Source organism: Scyliorhinus canicula, chromosome 7 (genome assembly GCF_902713615.1).
Source record: "Scyliorhinus canicula chromosome 7, sScyCan1.1, whole genome shotgun sequence".
In the NCBI taxonomy this organism is placed as follows: Eukaryota; Metazoa; Chordata; class Chondrichthyes; order Carcharhiniformes; family Scyliorhinidae; genus Scyliorhinus; species Scyliorhinus canicula.
In genome coordinates, this window is record NC_052152.1 from 99188455 (window position 1) to 99208434 (window position 19980).

Sequence of the window (19980 nt, forward strand, 5' to 3'; positions counted from 1 at the left end):
ACAGACTCCAGCAGCAATGTGCGGCAGCACCGAGGGAAAACCCTGCAGAACGAGGCATGGGGGCCGCAAAGCAGGGTCAGCGGCCGGAGATCGCACCAGCCGTGCAGGGGGCACAATGGCTCAGAAGGAGACCAAGGGTCTACAGGACTTGTATGACCTTCATGGAGCTGTCCGGCAACATGTGCCGTTGAAGACCACACCTCACATGGGAGACAAATCCTTGCAGACTCGGTGCCAAGTGGCAGTAGAGAACATTTGTGGTGGTAAAGACCATGGCAGCCCTGAACCTTAATGCAATACGGTCCTTCCAGTGCTCCACGGGGACTTCTGTGGAATATCACAGGCATCCACCCACACATCCATGATGCACTTTGTGCTAGGGCTCTGGATACATACATTTTAACCTCAAACAGGCTCAGCAGGATAGGAGGGCTATGGGCTTTCTGGACACAGCTGTTCTGCCACAGGGGCAGGGAATGATCAACTGCACCCATGTTGCTCTCCGTGCCCCGTGGCATCATGGAGTCCTTCAGCAACGGGAAGGGGTTCCACTCCCTCAATATGCAGATAGTGTGTGGCCACCAGATGAGCTTCATGCACATGGGTGCATGTTTTCCAGGGAGTGTGCATGACAGCTACATCCTCGGCCAGTCGCAGATCCCTAGAACCTCCGAGGGACACTCCAGGTTACAGTGATAGATCCTTGGGGACAAAGGGTATCCCCTCAGGTCATGGCTGATAACACCAATGCAGACGCCATAGACCACAGCAGAGGCCAAATACAATGAGGCTCACAATGCAACACGAGCTGTCAGCGAGTGGTGCCTTAGCCAGTTGAAGATGAGATGTATTGCCTTGACAGGTCGGGTCCCCCACATTGTCATGCTCTGCTGTGCCCTCCCCAACCTAGCTCTATAACGAGGTGAGGGGCTTACTGAGGTCAAACTTTTAAAAAAAATTTGGAGTACCCAATTCATTTTTCCAATTAAGGGCCAATTTGGCGTGACCAGTCCACCTACCCTGCACATCTTTGGGTTGTGGGGCCGAAACCCACGCAAAACGGGGAGAATGTGCAAATTCACACAGACAGTGACCAGGGGCCGGATTGAAACTGGGACCTCGGCGCCGTGAGGCAGCAGTGTTAACCACTGCGCCACCATGCTGCCCGGCTTTCCTGCTTCCTATTGATAATGAGTCGTCTATTATGTTACCTTCTCTGATAAACCAGACCTCATGGTGGCCACAGTTCCTCACCAGACTCCCTTCTCATTTCATAACTTCTACTTTCCTATTAAATAAATTCCCTTTCATTTATTGCTGCCTTGCACACCCATCATTCATTTTGATTGACAGCTTCCCATAACCTCTTCCTTGTGGATTCTCCGATGAAATTTGCTCCGCTGAATACATGCTATAGTGCAAGGTTATCTCGATCAAAGCACCAAGGCAGGGACTGCCAAGCAAAAAAGGTTCTTCTTACCCAAGAATTAATATTACACAATTGCTTTGTCAGAACTACTAATAGTTACTATCTGTTCATCCAGTGGCATTTACATCAAATAATTTGCTTTGTTTTGCTATGTTTTGATAAATGTAGATTTTTGTTACCAAGGCAGGTGGCTCGGGTCAGGAAATATCTGGACTGAGAAGATCACGGCAAATGTAGATCTTCCAGCTCTGAAACCACACTGGGATACAGATTAGATGCATTCAGCCAGTATCTGCAGTCTGGCAAGGCCAACGTGAGCATATAGTTTTCCAAAATTCTGGTTTGTTAAAATGTTATAATGTCCCCCAGCCTTGAGGTGGAGGGAAGACTCTTGGGTTCCCTGGGCACTAATTATTGGGGAGAGGAAAGAGACTTCCTCTCCCTACAGTCTCCAATGGTCTACTGCTTTTAGAAAGAATTGCTGAAAAAATAAATTTCCCAATGTTTAATTAGACCAGTTTTAAATGGCAGACTTACATTTATTTAGCAGCTTCAGTGTATAAGATCATTCCAAGACATTTCACAGGGTCATAATTAAACAAAGTTTGACACTCAACTACATCGGGAGATATTAGGACAGATGATCATAACTTGGTCTGAGGTAGGTTTTAAGAGGTTGTTCAGGAGGAAAAAGAGGGGTAGAGAGCCAGAGAGATTTAGGAAAGGAATTCCAGGACTAGGCAACTGAAAGACTGGCCTCAATGGTGAAGCAACTGGCTGTGCAGTGTTAGCTAAAAACAACTGTTCAGTAAACTGCTTGCATTTTCTTTTCTAAATGTCCATCAACAGTGTGATTTATTTAACAGCTGGACTTATGCTGAACTCACTTCAAGTCATGTTGCTTTCACGTACAAGAGATTTTGTAAGCTATTGCAACACAGTTTTATTATTTTTCAGTGAAAATGTAAGAAATGTTTTTGGTTTATGTTGAATCCTAAAGTTAATTTTTGTATAAGACAATTCCTATTGCTGAGAGTCATGATTTGGTGCCTGATATTCAATTATATGAATTCTGTATTTTTATGATGGCAGGAAAATTTCTAATTTAAAATGTGATGTCCACCCTGCCTCAACCTGGAATATTGAGCCATTTCACTCATTCTTTTCTAATTCTTGCCATCAATCCCATTGGGGAGAATGATCTGCATTACTCCTCGTCTTATGGAAGTTTTGCTTTAAATACAGTTCCTCTTCACATCATCATGAACAAGCAGGACCTCCCTCATCTCATTTCGGACAAATCAGCCAGATGCTGCAGCAGTGACTGTGGACAGTAACGTTTCATCAACTTCTATCCTGTATTTCATGCGTCAGTGAACATTCATTAAAACACCACACCATGTTGTGGAGCACTAAGCTACTGAAGCGTACACCAGCGAAACTCCAGGGAAATGGAGGATGGGCTGATTTGGACTACTGGCCATCAATTAACCACACCACACACACACACACACACACACACTGACATACAGACGCTCACACACAGACATGCACACACTGACAGACATGCACACACTGACAGACATGCACACACTGACAGATGCATACTGACCGACCCATATATACACACACACACATATACTGGCTGACTCACACACACACACCCAAACACAGTTTTCCTGGAAGATTACTTCAGTAATTACATTGCCCATCACTGTTAAAGAACATTACAGCACAGTGAAGTTTTTTTTTAAACCTGACAACTGACTGCTCTTGATATATTGTGGGACAGTTTGGAACACGTAATAATGGAGCTGCTGGGAAAGTTTCATTTATGTGCGGGTATCACACTTACACGTTTTTATCATCAGTTTTTTATTGTTGGTCCTCATCAGGAGTAGTCTGAGTTGCTGCAAACCTATAAGTTTTTATCTGAAACTTCTAGCTGAGTTGGCTGGAACATAAAGCATTTAATTAAATTTTAGAATGGCAGCAAATGGGAAGCCTTGAATAGTCTATATAAAGCGATGTAGGCCGATTCAGATCTTTCTCCGTTATTGTGTGAGGAGAATTTTACTGAGCAGTCTTTCATAGTTTGGCAATGTGCTCTTCATTTTCACATTTTGACTGTCTATAATCTACCTTTTTTGTATCAGAGTGCCTTGGTAGAACTGACCGAAAAGTGGAATTACCAGCGTCTGTGATCCACCTTGCCAAGCAGAGAACACGACCTGAATTGGCAGCCCGTTTCCTCATCAGACACCTCTTCCCAGACAGCATTCTTCTCAGGAGTAATGTGTACGGAGCAATTCGGAAAGGAAAAGCTCCCCTTGACTGTAATAAGATAAATGCGGTTAGAGGTGAGCTATAATCAACTTAGCCTGCTGTCCAGCACTCAATCTAGCTTTCAAATTGGTGGCTTAAATTGGATCTTATTAAATAAAATGAATGTTTGCAACACATTTTTTTCCATTCGCAGGATGTGGGCATTGCTGACAAGGTCAGCATTTACTGTCCATCCCTAATTAACCTTCAGAAAGTAATGATTAAATGTAACTTCTTCATTGTGCCATGCACTTTCCTATGAATCATGTGAAATAAAACTAGAAAATATACTAAAGATCCCCACAATGTCAAATGGCTAAATGTCTTGTCCTTAGCTATGCATATCCCATGTAGTGGACGTATAAAGTGGCAGATGGGCTGCCAATCAAGCAAACCGTTTTCTCCTGGATAGTGTTGAGTTTCTTAAGTATTGTCGCAGCTCCAACCATTCACAAATGGAGTGTGTCCCATCACTCTCCTAACTTTTGCCTCTGGGAAGTCAGGAGGTGAGACATTCACCAGGGAGTACCCAGCCTTTGACCTGCACTAGTAGGCACAATGTTTATGGAGCTCGTCTAGTTTATTTTCTAGTCAATGTTGACACTGCGATGGTGGCAGATTCAGCGATGCTATCATATAAGGTTATGGAAGGGTTGGGTGGAGCAAGTGTTCCATTCAGGATTTGGCATTAGGGCCCGGGGGGAAATGAGTTTGATTAATAAGAAGGTAGCTTTTTGGCGGCTAAGATTTTGATGCATCCGAATGGGAGGTATGTAATGGTTAATGGGTTGTTGGTCAGTAACCCGGTGATGTTGGTTAATGTGTATGTCCCAAAATGGAATAACACAGCTTTTATTTAAAAATTGCAGTCTTGGATCACCGATTTGGACTCGCACCAGCTAATGCTGGAAGGGGATTTTAACTGTGCATTAGATCTTTGACTGAATAAGTTGAGGCCGAAGGCTGTACGGCAAAGGTACTTTTGGCAAAAAAAAAAGATACTTTTGGTCTTTATGAAACAGACCCATGGAGATTTTTATACCTGGATGAGAAGGATTTTACTTTCTTCAGGTACATCAGGTATATTCTAGAATCAATGTCTTTGTGGTGGGTGGGTCCTTGCTGCCGGGGCTGGTGGGGTGGGGTATTCAGCAATAGTGATCTCTGATCACGCTCTGCATTTTGTGGATTCCATGGTGCGGTCATTGCCCGCTCAGTGCTCCCCGAGGATTTTGGAGACGTCGTTGTTGGCAAATAAGTGATTCTGTGAGAGGATTACCTCTGCAGTCCAGAGGAGGTTCACAAGAATGATCCCAAGAATGAAGAGCTTGTCGTATGAGGAATGGTTGTGGACTCTGGATCTGTACTCATTGAAGTTTAGAAGGATGAGGGGGGACCTTATTGAAACTTAAAGGGTACTGTGAGATCTGGATAGAGCGGACGTGGAGAGGATGTTTCCACTTGTAGGAAAAACTAGAACCAGAGGACACCATCTCAGATTGAAGGGACGATCCTTTAAAACAGAGATGGGGAGGCATTTCTTCAGTCAGAGGATGGTGAATCTGTGGAACTCTTTGTCACAGAAGGCTGTGGAGGCCAAATCATAGAGTGTCTTTACGACAGAGATAGATAGCTGGAGGGGGTGCAGGGGGTACTCATGAACATATATGCTCCGAATTGGGATGATGAGGAATTTATTAGGTAGGTGTTAGGTAGGGCAGCACGGTGGCCTAGTGGTTAGCACAACTGCCTCACGGCGCTGAGATCCCAGGTTCAATCCCGGCTCTGGGTCACTGTCCGTGTGGAGTTTGCACATTCTCCCCGTGTCTGCGTGGGTTTCATCCCCACAACCCAAAAATGTGCAGAGTAGGTGGATTGGCCACGCTAAATTGCCCCTTAATTGGAAAAAATAATTGGGTAATCTAAATTTATTTTAAAAAAGGTAGGTGTTAGGTAAGATCCCAGACTTAAAGTCACATAACCTGATCATGGGAGGGGACTTCAACACAGTCATTGATCCGGAATTGAATTGGTCAAAATCCAGGACAGGGAGGAGGCCGGCTGTGGCAAAGGAATTGAAGGGATTTATGGAACAGATGGGGAGAGTAGACCCATTGAGGTTTGCATGGCCGAGGGCGAGGGAGTTTTCTTTTTTCTCACATGTCCAAAAGTATACTCTCGCATTGACTTTTTTGTTGTGAGCAGGGTGCTAATACCGAAGGTGGTGGATACTGAGTACTCAGCAATCGCAGTGTCGGATCATGCCCCATATTGGGCGGATCTATGGGTTAGTGTGGAGAGAGGGCAACGCCTGCTGTGGAGACTGGATGTGGGGTTGCTAGCGGACAAAGCGATCTGTGGGCGGGTGAACAAGTCCATGCAGAACTACCTGGAAACAAATGATACGGGGGAGATCTCTGCAGCGACGGTTTGGGAAGCTTTGAAGGCAGTGGTCAGAGGGGAATTGATCTCGATACGGGCCCACAGAGAAAAGGCGGAACGGGCTGAGAGGGATAGATTAGTGGAGGAGATACTCTAGACTCGGAGGCCCCAGACGCAGGGCTACTGAGGGAGCAGCGGAGTTTGGGCTGTTGACCACAGGGAAAACAGTGGAACAGTTGAGGAAGGCAAGGGGGGCGATTTATGAGTACGGGGAAAAGGCAAGCAAAATGTTAGCGCACCAGCTCAGAAAAGGGAGGCGGCCATGGAGCACTGGGTCTCGCTTTGCGCAGATGACCTGCTCTTGTATATTTCAGACCCGTTGAAGGGGATGGGGGAAGTTATGCGAATCCTGGGGGAATTTGGTAATTTTTCAGGGTATAAATTGAACATTGTGAAAAGCAAGATGTTCGCGATAAAGGCAAGAGGACAGAAGAAGAGACTGGGAGAGCTGCCGCTTAGAATGGTAGGGAAGAGCTTTCGATATCTGGGAATCCAGATGGCCCGGGAATGGGAGGCACTGCACAAGTTAAACCTATCCCGGCTGGTAGAACAAATGGAAGGGGACTTTAAGAGATGGGACATGTTCCCGCTATCACTGGTGGGGAGGGTTCAGAGTGTGAAAATTATGGTCCTCCCCAGATTTCTGTTTGTCTTTCAGTGCCTCCCCACCTTCATCCCAAGGGCCTTTTTCAAGTGGGTGAATAAGGTTATTTTGGGCTTTGTGTGGGTGGGTAAAACCCCGTGAGTGAAGAAAGTGTTGTTGGAGCGCAGTTGAGGGGAGGGTAGGTTGGCGCTGCCGAACTTCTGCAATTACTACTGGCCGGCTAATATAGCCATGATTAGGAAGTGGGTAGTGGGGGAGGGGTCGTTATGGGAGCGGATGGAGGCAGCGTCATGTAAAGACACCAGTTTGGGAGCACTGATAACGGCACCTGTTCCGTTCTCGCCGGCCCAATACTCCACAAGCCCAATGGTGCTGGCGGCTCTGAGAATCTGGGGACAATGGAGGAGATATACGAGAGTGGAGGGAGCATCGGTTTTACCCCGATTTATTATAATCATCGGCTTGTACCGGGTAGGCTGGATGGTGGGTTCCGGAGATGGCAAAGGGCAGGAATTAGGAGGATGGGGGATCTAGTTATAGACAGGAGCTTCCCCAGCTTGAAAGCCTTGGAGGATAAATTTGAATTGCCAGCAGGGAATGGGTTTAGGTATTTGCAGGTGCGAGACTTCTTGAGAAGGCAGGTGCCGGCCTTTCCGCTGCTGCTGCCACGGGGGATACAGGATAGAGTGGTCTCCAGTACCTGGGTGGGAGAGGGGAAGGTATCATATTTACCAGGTACGTTTGGGATGCGGAGGAAACTCCGGTGGAGGGGCTTAAGAGCAAGTGGGAGGACGAGCTAGGAGAGATAGAGGCGGGTCTGTGGGCGGATGCCCTAAGCAGGGTTAATACCTCCTCATCATGCACCAGGCTTAGCCTGATACAATTTAAGGTAGTCCACTGGGCACACATGACAGTGGCCCGGATGAGCAGGTTTTTCGGGGTAGAGGACATGTGTGCGAGGTGCGCGGGAAGCCCAGCAAACCATGTCCACATGTTCTGGGCATGCCGAAGCTTCGAGGTTTTGCTAAGGCAATGTCCACGGTGCTAAAAACACGGGTGGTGCCGAGTCCGGAGGTAGCGATCTTTGGAGTGTCGGAAGAGCCGGGAGTTCAGGGAGCGAAAGAGGCCGACGTCTTGGCCTTTGCCTCCCTGGTAGCCCAGAGACGGATCTTATTAATGTGGAGGGACTCGAAGCCCCTGAGTGTAGAGACCTGGGTTAGTGACATGGCTGGGTTTCTCAGTCTCGAGAAAATAAAGTTTGCCTTAAGAGGATCAATGTTAGGGTTCTCCCGGAGGTGGCAGCCGTTCGTCGACTTTCTCGGGGAAAATTAAACTGTCAGCAGAAGCAGAATTCCAAATGGGTGGGGGGGGGGGGGGCAGATCGTTGTTTCAAGGTTGGGGTGTGTGAAGATTGGGATGGGGGGGGCGAATGCTTATTGTACCATGTTCATGGCATTGTTATTGTTATTATTATAAAAACTTGCAAATAACCGAATAAAAATATTTTTTTTAAAAGACAGAGTTAGATAGGTTCTTGATTAATAAGGGGATCAGGGGTTATGGGGAGAAAGCAGGAGAATGGGGATGAGAAAAATATCAGCCATGATTGAATGCCGGAGCAGACTCGATGGGCCAAGTGGCCTAAATCTGCGCCTATGACTTGTGGTCTTATGGCCAATTAGGAGTATCTGTGGTTTAATCGAAGTGATTCTTAGGTCCATACAATTCTGTATGGGTCCTGTGCCTGAATACTATTGCTTTCCAGTTCCGCGCTCAAAAGCGCAAAAAAGTCAGGGGAGAAGGTCCAAAAATCCGACCGAAACGGGAGCCACCAAATGTGCGACATACTCCCTCATAGCCGCCACTGGAAGTTGTTGGCAAAGGTCTTGACTATGCGCCTGGAGCCCTACCTCCCTGGAGTTATATCGGAGGAGCAAACAGGGTTTGTTAAGCGCGGCCAGTGTTCGAAGACTGCTTAATGATGTTTTGCGCCCATATCCAGACCCTGAATCGGAAGTGATTATTTAATTGCATGCAGAAAAGGCGTTTGATAGGGTGGAGTGGAGTTATTTGTTTGAGAACCATGGGCAGTTTGGCTTTGGGCCTAGGTTTATTTACATAGAATTTACAGTGCAGAAGGAGGCCATTCGGCCCATCGAGTCTGCACCGGCTCCTGGAAAGAGCACCCTACCCAAGGTTAACACCTCCACCCTATCCCGATAACACAGTAACGCCACCCAACACGAAGGGCAATTTTGGACACTAAGCGCAATTTATCACGGCCAATCCACCTAACCTGCACATCTTTGGACTGTGGGAGGAAACCGGAGCACCCGGAGGAAACCCACGCACACACGGGGAGGATGTGCAGACTCCGCACAGACAGTGACCCAAGCTGGAATCGAACCTGGGACCCTGGAGCTGTGAAGCGATTGTGCTATCCACAATGCTACCGTGCTGCCCATACAGCTTTATAGCTTGAGCTTGAATCCAGCTCTTATACGCTCCCCACTGTGAACGTTCATATGAATACTTTGAGTTTAAAGTATTTGCACCTGATGAGGCAGGGGTGTCCACTGTCCCTGCAATTGTTTGCCTCAGCAATTGAGCTTCTGGCCATAGCATTGAGGTCATCCATGAAGTGGAAGGGGTTAGAGAGAGGGGGTAGGGAGCACAGGGTGTCATTGTATGCGGATGATTTGTTGTTGTATGGACAGACCCTCTCACCAGTGCAGAGGAGATAATGAAGCTGCTTTGGGATGTTTGTCTCATTCTCGTGGTGTAAATGGAACTTGGGCAAAAGCGGATGCTTTCTGGTGAACTTTCTACGGAGGGGAGCCGATCTGGGGAGATTGCCCTTTTGCCTGGCCAGGTCCAGCTTCCGTTATCTGGGAATCTGAGTGGCCCATAATTTGGCCTCGCTTCATAAACTAAATTTCGGGGATCTGGTCAACGCGGTGAAGGCTGATCTGAAGAAGTGGGAAAACATCCCTCTGAACTTGACGTGTCGGGTTCAGTTGGTAAAGATGAATATCCTCCCACGGTTTTTATTTTTGTTTCAGTGTCTTGTTTTTCTTCCTAAATCGTTCTTTGTGAAGGTTGATGAATTATATCTTATTTTCTTTTGGCAGGCAAGACCCCACGGATTTTCAGGGTGTTTTTGCAAAGGTATAGGCAGGCGAGGGGACTGGCTTTGCCCAATCTGTTATTTTAACATTGGGTGGTGAATATTGAGACAGTTCAGGGGTAGTATAGGGAGACAGAGTTTGTGTGGGAGCAGATGGAGAGGTGTGCCTGTAGAGGTTCCAGTTTGAGGGCCTTGGTTATGACTCCCCTTCTGTGCTCCCCAGCAAAATAGACTTCCAGTCTGGTGATGGTGGCAACCATGAGAATGTGGAGACAGTTTAGACAGCATTTTAAGATGGGTTCTATGTCATTGTTGGCCCCAATCTGTGAAAATCATCGTTTTGTACCGGCAGCCCTGGATTCATCGTTTGGGACAGGGAGGAAGGAGGGGCTGGAGCGATTCAGGGATTTGTTTATAGATGGGAAGTTAGCTGGTTTTGGGGAGAGGTTGGGCAGTATCAGCTTCCTGTTCCAATATTATCAGGTATGCGACTTTGTACGCAAGGGGATTTCTTCCTTCCCCTTGGCTCTCTCGCCCTCGATGGAAAGGATTATTTCGATGGTTGATGTCGGGGAAAGGAAGACATTGGATATTTATAGTCGGCTGGTGTCAAGGGAACAGGTTCCACTCGATGGAGGTCAAGAGGCGGAATTGGGAGAGGGAATTGGCCAGGTGTTTGGACAGGGGGTACAGAGTCAACTCCACCTCTTTGTGCACTAGGCTCAGTCTGATTCACTTCAAAGTGGCTCGTAGTGCACCTGGCCAGAGCACGGATGAGTGGGTTCTTTTCGGAAGTAGAGGATAGGTGCGAGCAGTGTTCTAGGCCCGTCATACGCACATGTTCCGATCTTGTTCTAAGCTTATGAGCTTTTCGGTCTTCTTCTTCAGCACCATGTCACAAATTCTTGGGGTTGAGTTCGACTCTTGCTCTTTGGTGGCTATCTTTGAGGCTTCAGATTTACCAGAGTTGCAGACGAGGGCGAAGGCAGATGCCCTTGCTTTCGCATCACTTGTAGCCCAAAGGTGATTCCTGCTGGGAAGGAAGTCTTCGGCCCCGCCCAGTGCCGTGGCACGGTTAAGTGAACCGAAGAAGTCCAGTATACCTTGAGGGGGTTGACCGAAGGGTTCTACCTGAGATGGCAGCCATTTATTTCCTACTTCAGGGCACTGGTCATGGTCAGATGTTGGGCGGGGGGGGGGGGGGGGGGGGGGGGGGGGAAGAGAGATGCTGATTGAGGGAATTGCTTTTTGTTCTCTTTGGATTGGGTTTTGGGGTGGGGGATGTAGGGAGGTTGAAATATTGTCTTGTTGGATGAAGATAGTTGTGAAGGTGTTATATTGGGAAAAAATTCTTACTAAAAGTTTTTTTCAAAGCGATGGGGGAGTAAAGGACTATCATATAGTCATCCAAGTTTTCTTGTTTAATAAATATGTTTTTCTTGTTGTCAAAACTATTAGCAGACCTGTGACTCTGCCTCCTCCATGCTTTATTTTTTTAAAGGTTATGGTCTTTCGAGCCAGTGTTCCATTCTGGGATCTTCCTGTCCAGTTATAACATGCATAGAAACATACATGGAAGATAGGAGCAGGAGGAGCCTTTTGTCCCTTCGAGCCTACTCCGCCATTTATCACGAGCATGGCTGATCATCCAACTCAATAGCCTAATCCTGCTTTCTCCCCATAGCCTTTGATTCCATTCTCCCCAAGTGCTATATCTAGTCCAAGGTTGCTGGGACCTGCTGTGAGAGCCTGAGCCTACCAAGGCACTGCTGCTCGAGCGTATTGAGAGAGCTGAATCTCTGCTTGTAGACCCTGTGGGTTTCACCTCCATGGGAGTAGATCTATGTGTCCGTTCACTCTGCCCTGTGGAGCAACTTGTGGCTGAGGAGAAGGCAACTGGTGTTGCAGTTGGTACTGTCGGTGTTGCTGCTCCTCTTCGTATTTTTCAGAGTACAAGGTTGCACAGTATAAGCCGTTCCCATGCCGTTGTGAAGACTGGCAGCAGGTAAGTGCACTGAAGGTGATTGAAGTGCAAGACAGGTGAATTGATTTTCAAGAAGTTGCAATGACCTATTAGGCACTGAAAGCACTCTCTGAGAGGGAATGCTGTGAGTGGCAGCCTTTCACCTGGCCATGGCTGCAGCTCCTCACTTTCACTGATAAAAGGCTTCTCAGCCTAATAGTTTCATCAAAGAAATACTTCCCACTATGTACTGGTCACAATGACACTGGTGAGTTGCTGACGGCCAGGGAAATAGGTCCGCTTGGTTAGAACAGCAGTTAATTATCTACTTGAATACTTTCATTCATTATCCAGTAGATCCAAAGGAATCCAATGCTCACCTGCAAACCCGCCTGGGTAAAACTGGGACGCAGACAGGCTAATGTCAGGATCCCAACCCCATGTCTCTTAAAGAGATTAAACTCCTTGTACGTACCCAAAACCCCTTCGCCTTGCTCTTTAAAATTCCCTGCTGGCTAATTTGTAGCAATTGACTCACTTCCTGCCTGTCCACCATCTGCAAAGAGCAAGGCAGTGCAATGTAATACTGTCCACTTGTCTGGACAAATACAGCTTCAGCAACATTCAAGGAGGTTTACATCCTCCACACGAAACAGCCCAGCAGATTTGCATCTCACACATCACTTTAAATATTCACATGCTGTAGTGTGTGCCATCCACAAGATGCACTGCAGTAACTTGCCAAGGCTTCTTCAACAATGCTTTAAACACACAACCTTTACCACCTAGAAGATAACAGGCTCATGGTTAAGTTACCATCTACAAATTCCCCTCAAACTGACACACCATCCTGGGCAGCACAGTGGTGCAGTGTTAGCACTGCTGCCTCACTGCAGCGAGGGCCTGGGTTTGATCCCACCCTGGGTCACTGTCCGTCTAGAGTTTATATATTCTCCCCATGTCTGAGTAGGTATCACCCCCATAACCCAAAAAGATGTGCAGGGTAAGTGGATTGACCACGCTAAATTGCCCCTTAATCGGTAAAAAAAGAATTGGGTACTCTAAATTTAAAAAAATGTCACACACCATCCTGATTTGAAATCATGGGCGGGATTCTCTGTTTCCCGACACCGATATCGGAATTGGCTATCAGGCAGAGACTCCCTTCCGACTCCTAAATTGGGGGCGGCGCAGGTTTTCAAGTTAACACCCCCTCTGAAATGGCATCATCGCATTGAGTGCCGTACGCTGTTGGAAAGGCATTGGCACGTCATCGGAAGCCCCTCTCCTGATGCTCCGTCCCCGACAGTCTGAGTTACCGACGGCGCGGAATACTTACGCCATTTTTTTTAAAAATCGACCCCATGTAGCGGCTGCAGACTGTGTCCAGCGACACCACAGTCGGGTGGGTGTGCCATGCCACTGGCCAAGGGGGCTTGGGCAAGGGCTGGGGGGACTGGTGGGGGTTGGCAAGGGGGGGTTACTGGGGGTCATTATTTGGCAGGCCAGGTCCGCGTGCGGCTGGCGCCATGCTGCATGGCCCAGCCGCCACCATTCTCGGGCACGGAATCGGCCATTCTCCAGCGGTTTTTGGCGTGGGAGCCGGGAGCTTTACCCGTGCAGCTGCTCCCCCCAACGGTCCTGGAATCGGTGCGGCTGTTTCTGGTGTGAAACGCCACTGTTCCCGGTGTTAGCACTTAGTCTGGAAATCGGAGAATCGAGTCCATAATCTCCTTTCCTTCACAATCACAAAGTCAAAATGCTGGAAGTACATCCCTAACAACACATGGGCTCCATCAAACCACACATAGCCATTTTCACTTTCATGTGCAGCGAGGTAAGTGACTGCTCAACAATGTACTTTGACTGTCTCAATCTCCATTCCAAATTCGATGCATTATTCTGCACCTGAATGTAACAGCTCACCACCACCTTCTCAAGGGCAGTCAGGGATGAGCAACAAAATTAGTTTTTGTCAGTGGCACCCACAATCCAAGAACAAATGAATGAAAACACCTTTCACAAAATAATTTAAATGTTCCTTTAATCTCTTTAAGATGTCTGTAAAAGTCAGTCTCAGAAATTTTTTAACCAGTTGTTCTGTTGTATTAAAATGTCATTCTGACTGGTTTCCATTATTCCACAGAATTCCTGGCGGATTGCTTCCCAGGTTTTGACCTGACTGAGGATGGTAAAGACTGGAAAGTGTGCGTTGATGCAATTAATGGTGTCATCCGTTGTCTCCGATATGAACTTAAGAAGACACCGCAAGGAAGGTCATTCCTTAAACATTATTCATCGCCATACAAGACCCAATCAGAATTGGAATGATGTGTAAGGTCGATATATGCTGGCTCTAGTGTTGTGGTCTTATATGCATCTCAAGCATTTATATGCATCTGAAGCATCTCAAGTATGCCATTTTGTGATGGAAGGAAAATATGGAAGAGTTTAATGTGAAGAGGATTAAAGGGAGCATCCCAATATTATCAAAAGGGTGGTTTCATTTACTGTTTACAGGTTGTGTTATACACAGGAAGTAACAACATTTCCACTCCAGATTCAGTCAGCAGCATTAATGGACGATGCAATGGTGAAATTTTCATCCCATGTTTTCTTCAATTGTGGAAACATCCATGTACATGATGACAGGCCTTATTTGGAATGGAGATTGATGCAGTAGAAGCAGAGTGTTGAGCAGTCACTTGCCTCTTTGCAGATGAAAGTGTTTGTGATTTGACGGAGTCCAATACCAAATGTTTCCATATCAATAATATGGAAGACTGGCTCTCTGCAAAATGACCCCATGGTATCATTAATGGGTTCACAGGTTCCTGGCTATAGGCACAATAATGTTCCCACGACTGGAGTTTGGACTCCAGAATTTCCACAGAACAAATTTAACCTTACCTGCCCAACCACACAGCTGACCAGTTACATTTGTACAGGTTACTTATGCATTAGAAAGCTATATGGTTCTTGATATCTGTGACTTTAACCTGCTCTACTAAACAGGTAACTAATTGTTGACAGCTCCATCTGTGCATGTGCCTGTTGGCTCCCAATAACATAACTGATAGTCATCTGCTATATTAACTCAGGAGTGAGCAGAGGAGTCATTGTGATTTCCCCACCAGGCTGAGGCAAATCAGAAAAGGAGCGGCTCAGAAGAGGCTAGTGAGAGTAGGATTTATTTTTCTCGAGCAAAATTTAGGTTTCCTCTATTGCAGACACCCCACACTTCCCAGGCACGAGACTTCTCCAAAGTTCCCTGATCCTGATCCCATCGCCGACTATGTGGGCAGCAATTAAATGTACTAAGCCTCAATGCTGCAGCACCAGACGAGTTTCCAACTCACCTCCCAGCACCCACCTGCAGTTAATATCGGACCTCTGCCATTGGGGTGGCATGGCGGTGCAGTGGCTAGCACTGCTGCCTCACAGCATCAGAGACCTAGGTTCAATTCCGGTCTTGGGTGACTGTCTGTGTGGAGTTTGCACTTTCTCCCAGGGTGCTCTGGTTTCCTCCCACAGTCCAAAGATGTGCAGGTTAGGGGAATTGGTCATGATAGAATTTCCCCTTAGTGTCCAGAGATGTGCTGATTAGGTGGGGTTCCGATGTTACAGGGATAGGGTGGGGGAGTGGGGTAGGGTGCTCTTTCAGAGGGTCGGGGTGGACTCAATGGGCTGAATAGCCTCCTGCACTGTAGGGATTCTGTGCACAGGCAGACAGGAGAATGTGATGAAGAGACGGTATTGTATTTATCCAATGAATCCTATTCCCCTGCTCTTTCCCCATGGTCCTGCAAACCTCTCTTTGTCAAGTACATATCCAATACCTTCTTTAAAGTTATAATTAAATCTGCTGCAATTGCCTTTTCAGGCAGTATATCCAGATCACAACAAATATAAATGAAGAATAGTCGTATTAGACTTGAAGCCTTGGGCTTGACTTTCCCACCGCGTTGAGCCTGGCTTCGGATTGGATGAATCTCGGGAGAGGCCCAAATCGGGCCTGGTGCGATCTGGGCGTGACCCAGATAATTACGTTTAATATCCCAACGCCGTACTCACCCAGTGCCTGGGAGTCAACGATTTCACAATCATGGATCAAACGTGATTGCACTTTGGGGAGTCGTGGAGGCCAGTAGAGCCCCCCGGGGTGGCCGGGTACAGGGTAGGGTAGTACCTGCCATGCCCTCTGGCACCTCGGCATTGGCATCCTGGCAGTGCCAATGTGCCAGGCTATCAGCGCCAAAATGCCTAGGTGCCATACCCATAATGAGAGGGTGAAGAGGAGTTTGATGTGTCCGCAGAAAGGTTGATGGGGTGAAGTAGGGGGTCTTGAAAGTTGAAAAGGGGAGCGTAAAAGGAGGTTGTAAAGATCAGGACAGCCTTCCAAAATAGTGCCCCGATCTGTCAGGAGCCGATCCTGCTGGTGAGCTCAGCTCCCCAGTGCCGGAAAACCATTAAAGTGTGGCGTCAATGGGCAGAAGCTCTGAGGCCCAAAAAAGCGGCTCCGTGCCATTGAATGCCGGTCTCAATCTCAGCATTGGAGCCATCGTGAAACACCCCGCCAAATGTGCCGAAAAAATCTTTCTGGTGAATCGCACCCATTAGGCAGGATTCTCCGTTGACCAGCACCAAAATTGTAATTGCCGATCGGGCGGAGAATCCCTTCTGAAACCCAAATTGGGGGCGGTGCCATTTGATACTGGTTTTCAAGTCTCTGCCCCCTCCGAAATGGCGTCATCATGCCTCATGCCGGTGAAACGGCATTGGCACATCATCAGAAGGCCCTCCCCAATGCTCCGCCCGCGATGGGCCGGGTTGGCATGTGGTCTGAGTGATTGAGAACCCAGCTACGGACTGTGTCCAGCGCCGCCACACTCAGCCGGGATCTGTGCCACTGGCCGGAGGGACTTCCGCGATGGCTGGGGGGAATGGTGGGGGTGGCCAGAGGGTTGCCTGTGGGATCACATTTGGCAGGTCGGGTCAATGCACGGCCAGCACCATGTTGTACGGCACGACTGCTGCGGGTCGTCGCTGTGCACATACACAGCCAGGGACCTGGCCATTCTCCAGCCATTTTTGGCACAGGAGCCGGGAATTACACCTGGCAACGCTGCTCGCCTCTCACCAGTCCCGGAATCGGTGAGGGATCTGTGCTAATTTTAGCGTCGCAAAACACCCGCAAATTCTCCTTTTCAGCCAGCACTTAGCCACTGAAATGGAGAATCCAGCCCAGACACTCTGTTTCTCACTCCACATATACTGCTTGACTTGCTGAGTTTATCCAGAACTTTTTGTTTATATTATAGCATAAATACAACTTTTGCCCCCTTTCTCATCAGGTTGGGTTGGTCTTTTGTTTTATTACAATTCATTAATTGGCCATGCTGCCAGTTATCAGTCGCTCTCAAAGAGGGACTTCCCCAATTGCCCGAAAGATTTTCTGCACAAAATCTACTCAGCAAAATCTACCTTTTAGATTTACTTTTTTCAACTTTCATTTTGCCTGCATTTTCTTACATGCATGTTATTTATTTATAAAGCACACTCCTCTTTCAAATTTTAATGGCAAAACTCTAGGCCAGGATTTTCCACTACCTTTTCCTCTCCCCGATGGCAGGCTTTCCCCGCTATGGAGATGGCTCACCATTGGTCGCAGGTGGGATATTCTGGTCCTGCCAAAGTCATTGGCCATTTGCGGTACTCTCCGCCAGGGAACACGCTGCGGAAGGTAACCTTCAGCAGAACCAGAAGAATCTGCCAGTGGGAAGGGCTGAAAAATCCCACCCTTGCTTTGTTTGCACTTTTACTTGTAATGGTTTTTGTTCCTGCTCCCATGGCGTTACCTTTGGTGTCCCCCAAGAATCAATCCTTGGCCCCTTCTTACTTCTCATTCTGCCCCTTGGTGACATTATCTGAAGGCACAGTGCTAGTTTGCACTTCCATACAGATGACACCCAGCTCTACCTCACCATCATCTCTCTCAATTCCTCCACTGTGCTAAATTATTATATTGTTTATCCAACATTCGGTATTGGATGGGCAGAAATTTCATTCCATTAAATATTGGAAAGTCTGAAACCAATATTTTCACTTCCCATTCTAAACTTAATTTCCTAGCGACCAAAATCATCCCTCTCTCTGGCACCTTGGGGAGGGTTAAAACTAAATGGCAGGGGGATGGGAAACTATGTAAGGATTCAGAACAGGGGGAAATCAAGAACAAGAGAAAAAGACAGCAAGGTAAATAATAAATGTGATAGACAGAGAAATCAGATAATGACACTGTAAAACACAGTAGGGACGGGACAAGGAACGTTAAAAGGACTAGCCTTAAGATTTTGTACCTGAACACGGGGAGCATTTGAAATGAAATGGATGAACTTGTTGCGCAGTAGATGTATGGGATATGATATAGTTGGGCCTCCATAGTCATGGTTCCAAGGTGACCAAGGATGGGAATTAAACATTGAGGGCTATTCAGTTTTTAGGAAGGACAGACAGAAACAAAAGGTGGTGGAGTTGCATTGTTGATTAAAGAAGATATTGATACAATATTAAGGAAAGATATTAGTACAGATGATGTGGAATCTGTTTGGGTGGAGTTAAGAAACATCAAAGGGCAAAAAATATTTGTAGGGATGGTATACAGACCGCCAAACCGCAGTGGTAATGTTGGGAAAAGCATTAGGCAGGAAGTCAGAGATGCATGTGATAAAGGAACATCTGTGATTATGGGTGACATTAATCTGCATATAGATTGAGTGAGTCAAATTAGTCACAATACAATAGACAAGGAATTCCTGACGTGTATACGGGATGGTTTCTGGACCAATATGTTGAGGAACCAACAAGGGAAGAGGTCATCTTGGACTTGGTATTATGTAATGAGAAAGGATTAGTTGACAATCTAGTTGTGAGCGAACCCTCGGGAATGAGTGACTACAATATGGTAGAGTTCTTTATTAAGGTGGATAGTGATTTAGTTGATTCTGAGACCAGGGTCCTGAACCTCAGTAGAGGTAACTATAATGGTATGAGGCATGAGCTGGCAATGACGGATTGGGAAACGTTACTCAAAGGAAGGACAGTGGACAGGCAATGGCAGGCATTCAAAGAATTAATAGGTGAACTCCAAAAGTTGTTTATTCCTATTTGGCGCAATAGTAGAAAGGGAACTGTGGCCAAACCATGTCTTACAAGGGAAATTAGTGATAGTATTAGAGAGGCAGTCAAATTGGCAAGAAAAAGCAATAGACCTGAGGATTGGGAACAGGTTAAAATTCAGGAAAGGTGTACCAAAGGATTGATTAAGAAGGGGAAATACAATTTGAAAGTAAGCTAGCGGGGAACATAAAAACTGACTGTAAAAGTTTCTATATGTATGGAAAGATAAAAAGTAAGATAAAACCTAATGTAGGCCCCTTACAGTCAGAAATGGGGGAGTTCATAACAGGGAACAAAAAAATGGCTGAGGAACTAAATTCGTACTTTGTTTCTGTCTTCACAAAGGAAGACATGAATAATGTACCGGAAGTTCTGAGAAACACAAGTTTTATAGAGGAACTGAAGGAAATTAGTATTAGTTAAGAAATGGTTTGGGGGAAATTAATGGAATTGAAGGTGGATAAATCTCCAGGGTGTGTTGATCTTCATCCCAGAGTACTTAAGGAAGTGGTCCTAGAAATAGTAGATCCGGGCATTTGCGAGCGGGTTGGCCGCATTGAGAGGAGCTCCCGCCGGTGGCCACTATTTGCAGCGCTTTCGGGGGTTTCCCCGATTCTTCGCTCTCCCCCCTTATTATTGTCGGCCTTTGGGGCAGTCCCAGGCATCCAGCAGGACCGGTTCGAAAACCGGCGAGGAATCCCGCGCGTGTGTCGGGCGGTGGTGCTGTGGAGAAGATGACCGAGGTGATGGCCTTTTTGCTGGAAAAGCTGTTTGCGAGGCACATGGAGGCCTTGAGGAAGGAGATGGCGGTCACATTGAAGTCATTGGTGGAGGAGGCAATCGCCCCAGTGTGGGTAGCTGTGGCAAAGCCGCCAAGAGCAGTAATTATCTGCTTCCATAAGTACTGCATG

General features: G+C 47.0%; 1 protein-coding gene across 2 annotated transcripts in view; it reads left to right on the forward strand.

Annotated features, from left to right (window-relative positions):
* LOC119969217 (BEN domain-containing protein 2-like) overlaps positions 1–14385 on the forward strand; it is a 174785-nt gene extending 160400 nt beyond the window's left edge. For both annotated transcript variants that reach the window (XM_038802528.1, XM_038802529.1), the window contains 2 exons: positions 3586–3789; positions 14037–14385. In XM_038802528.1, coding sequence (XP_038658456.1) covers positions 3586–3789; positions 14037–14221 — 389 coding nt within the window. In that variant the 3' untranslated portion in view covers positions 14222–14385. The remainder of the gene's footprint in view (positions 1–3585; positions 3790–14036) is intronic.
* Positions 14386–19980: the final 5595 nt, after the last annotated feature.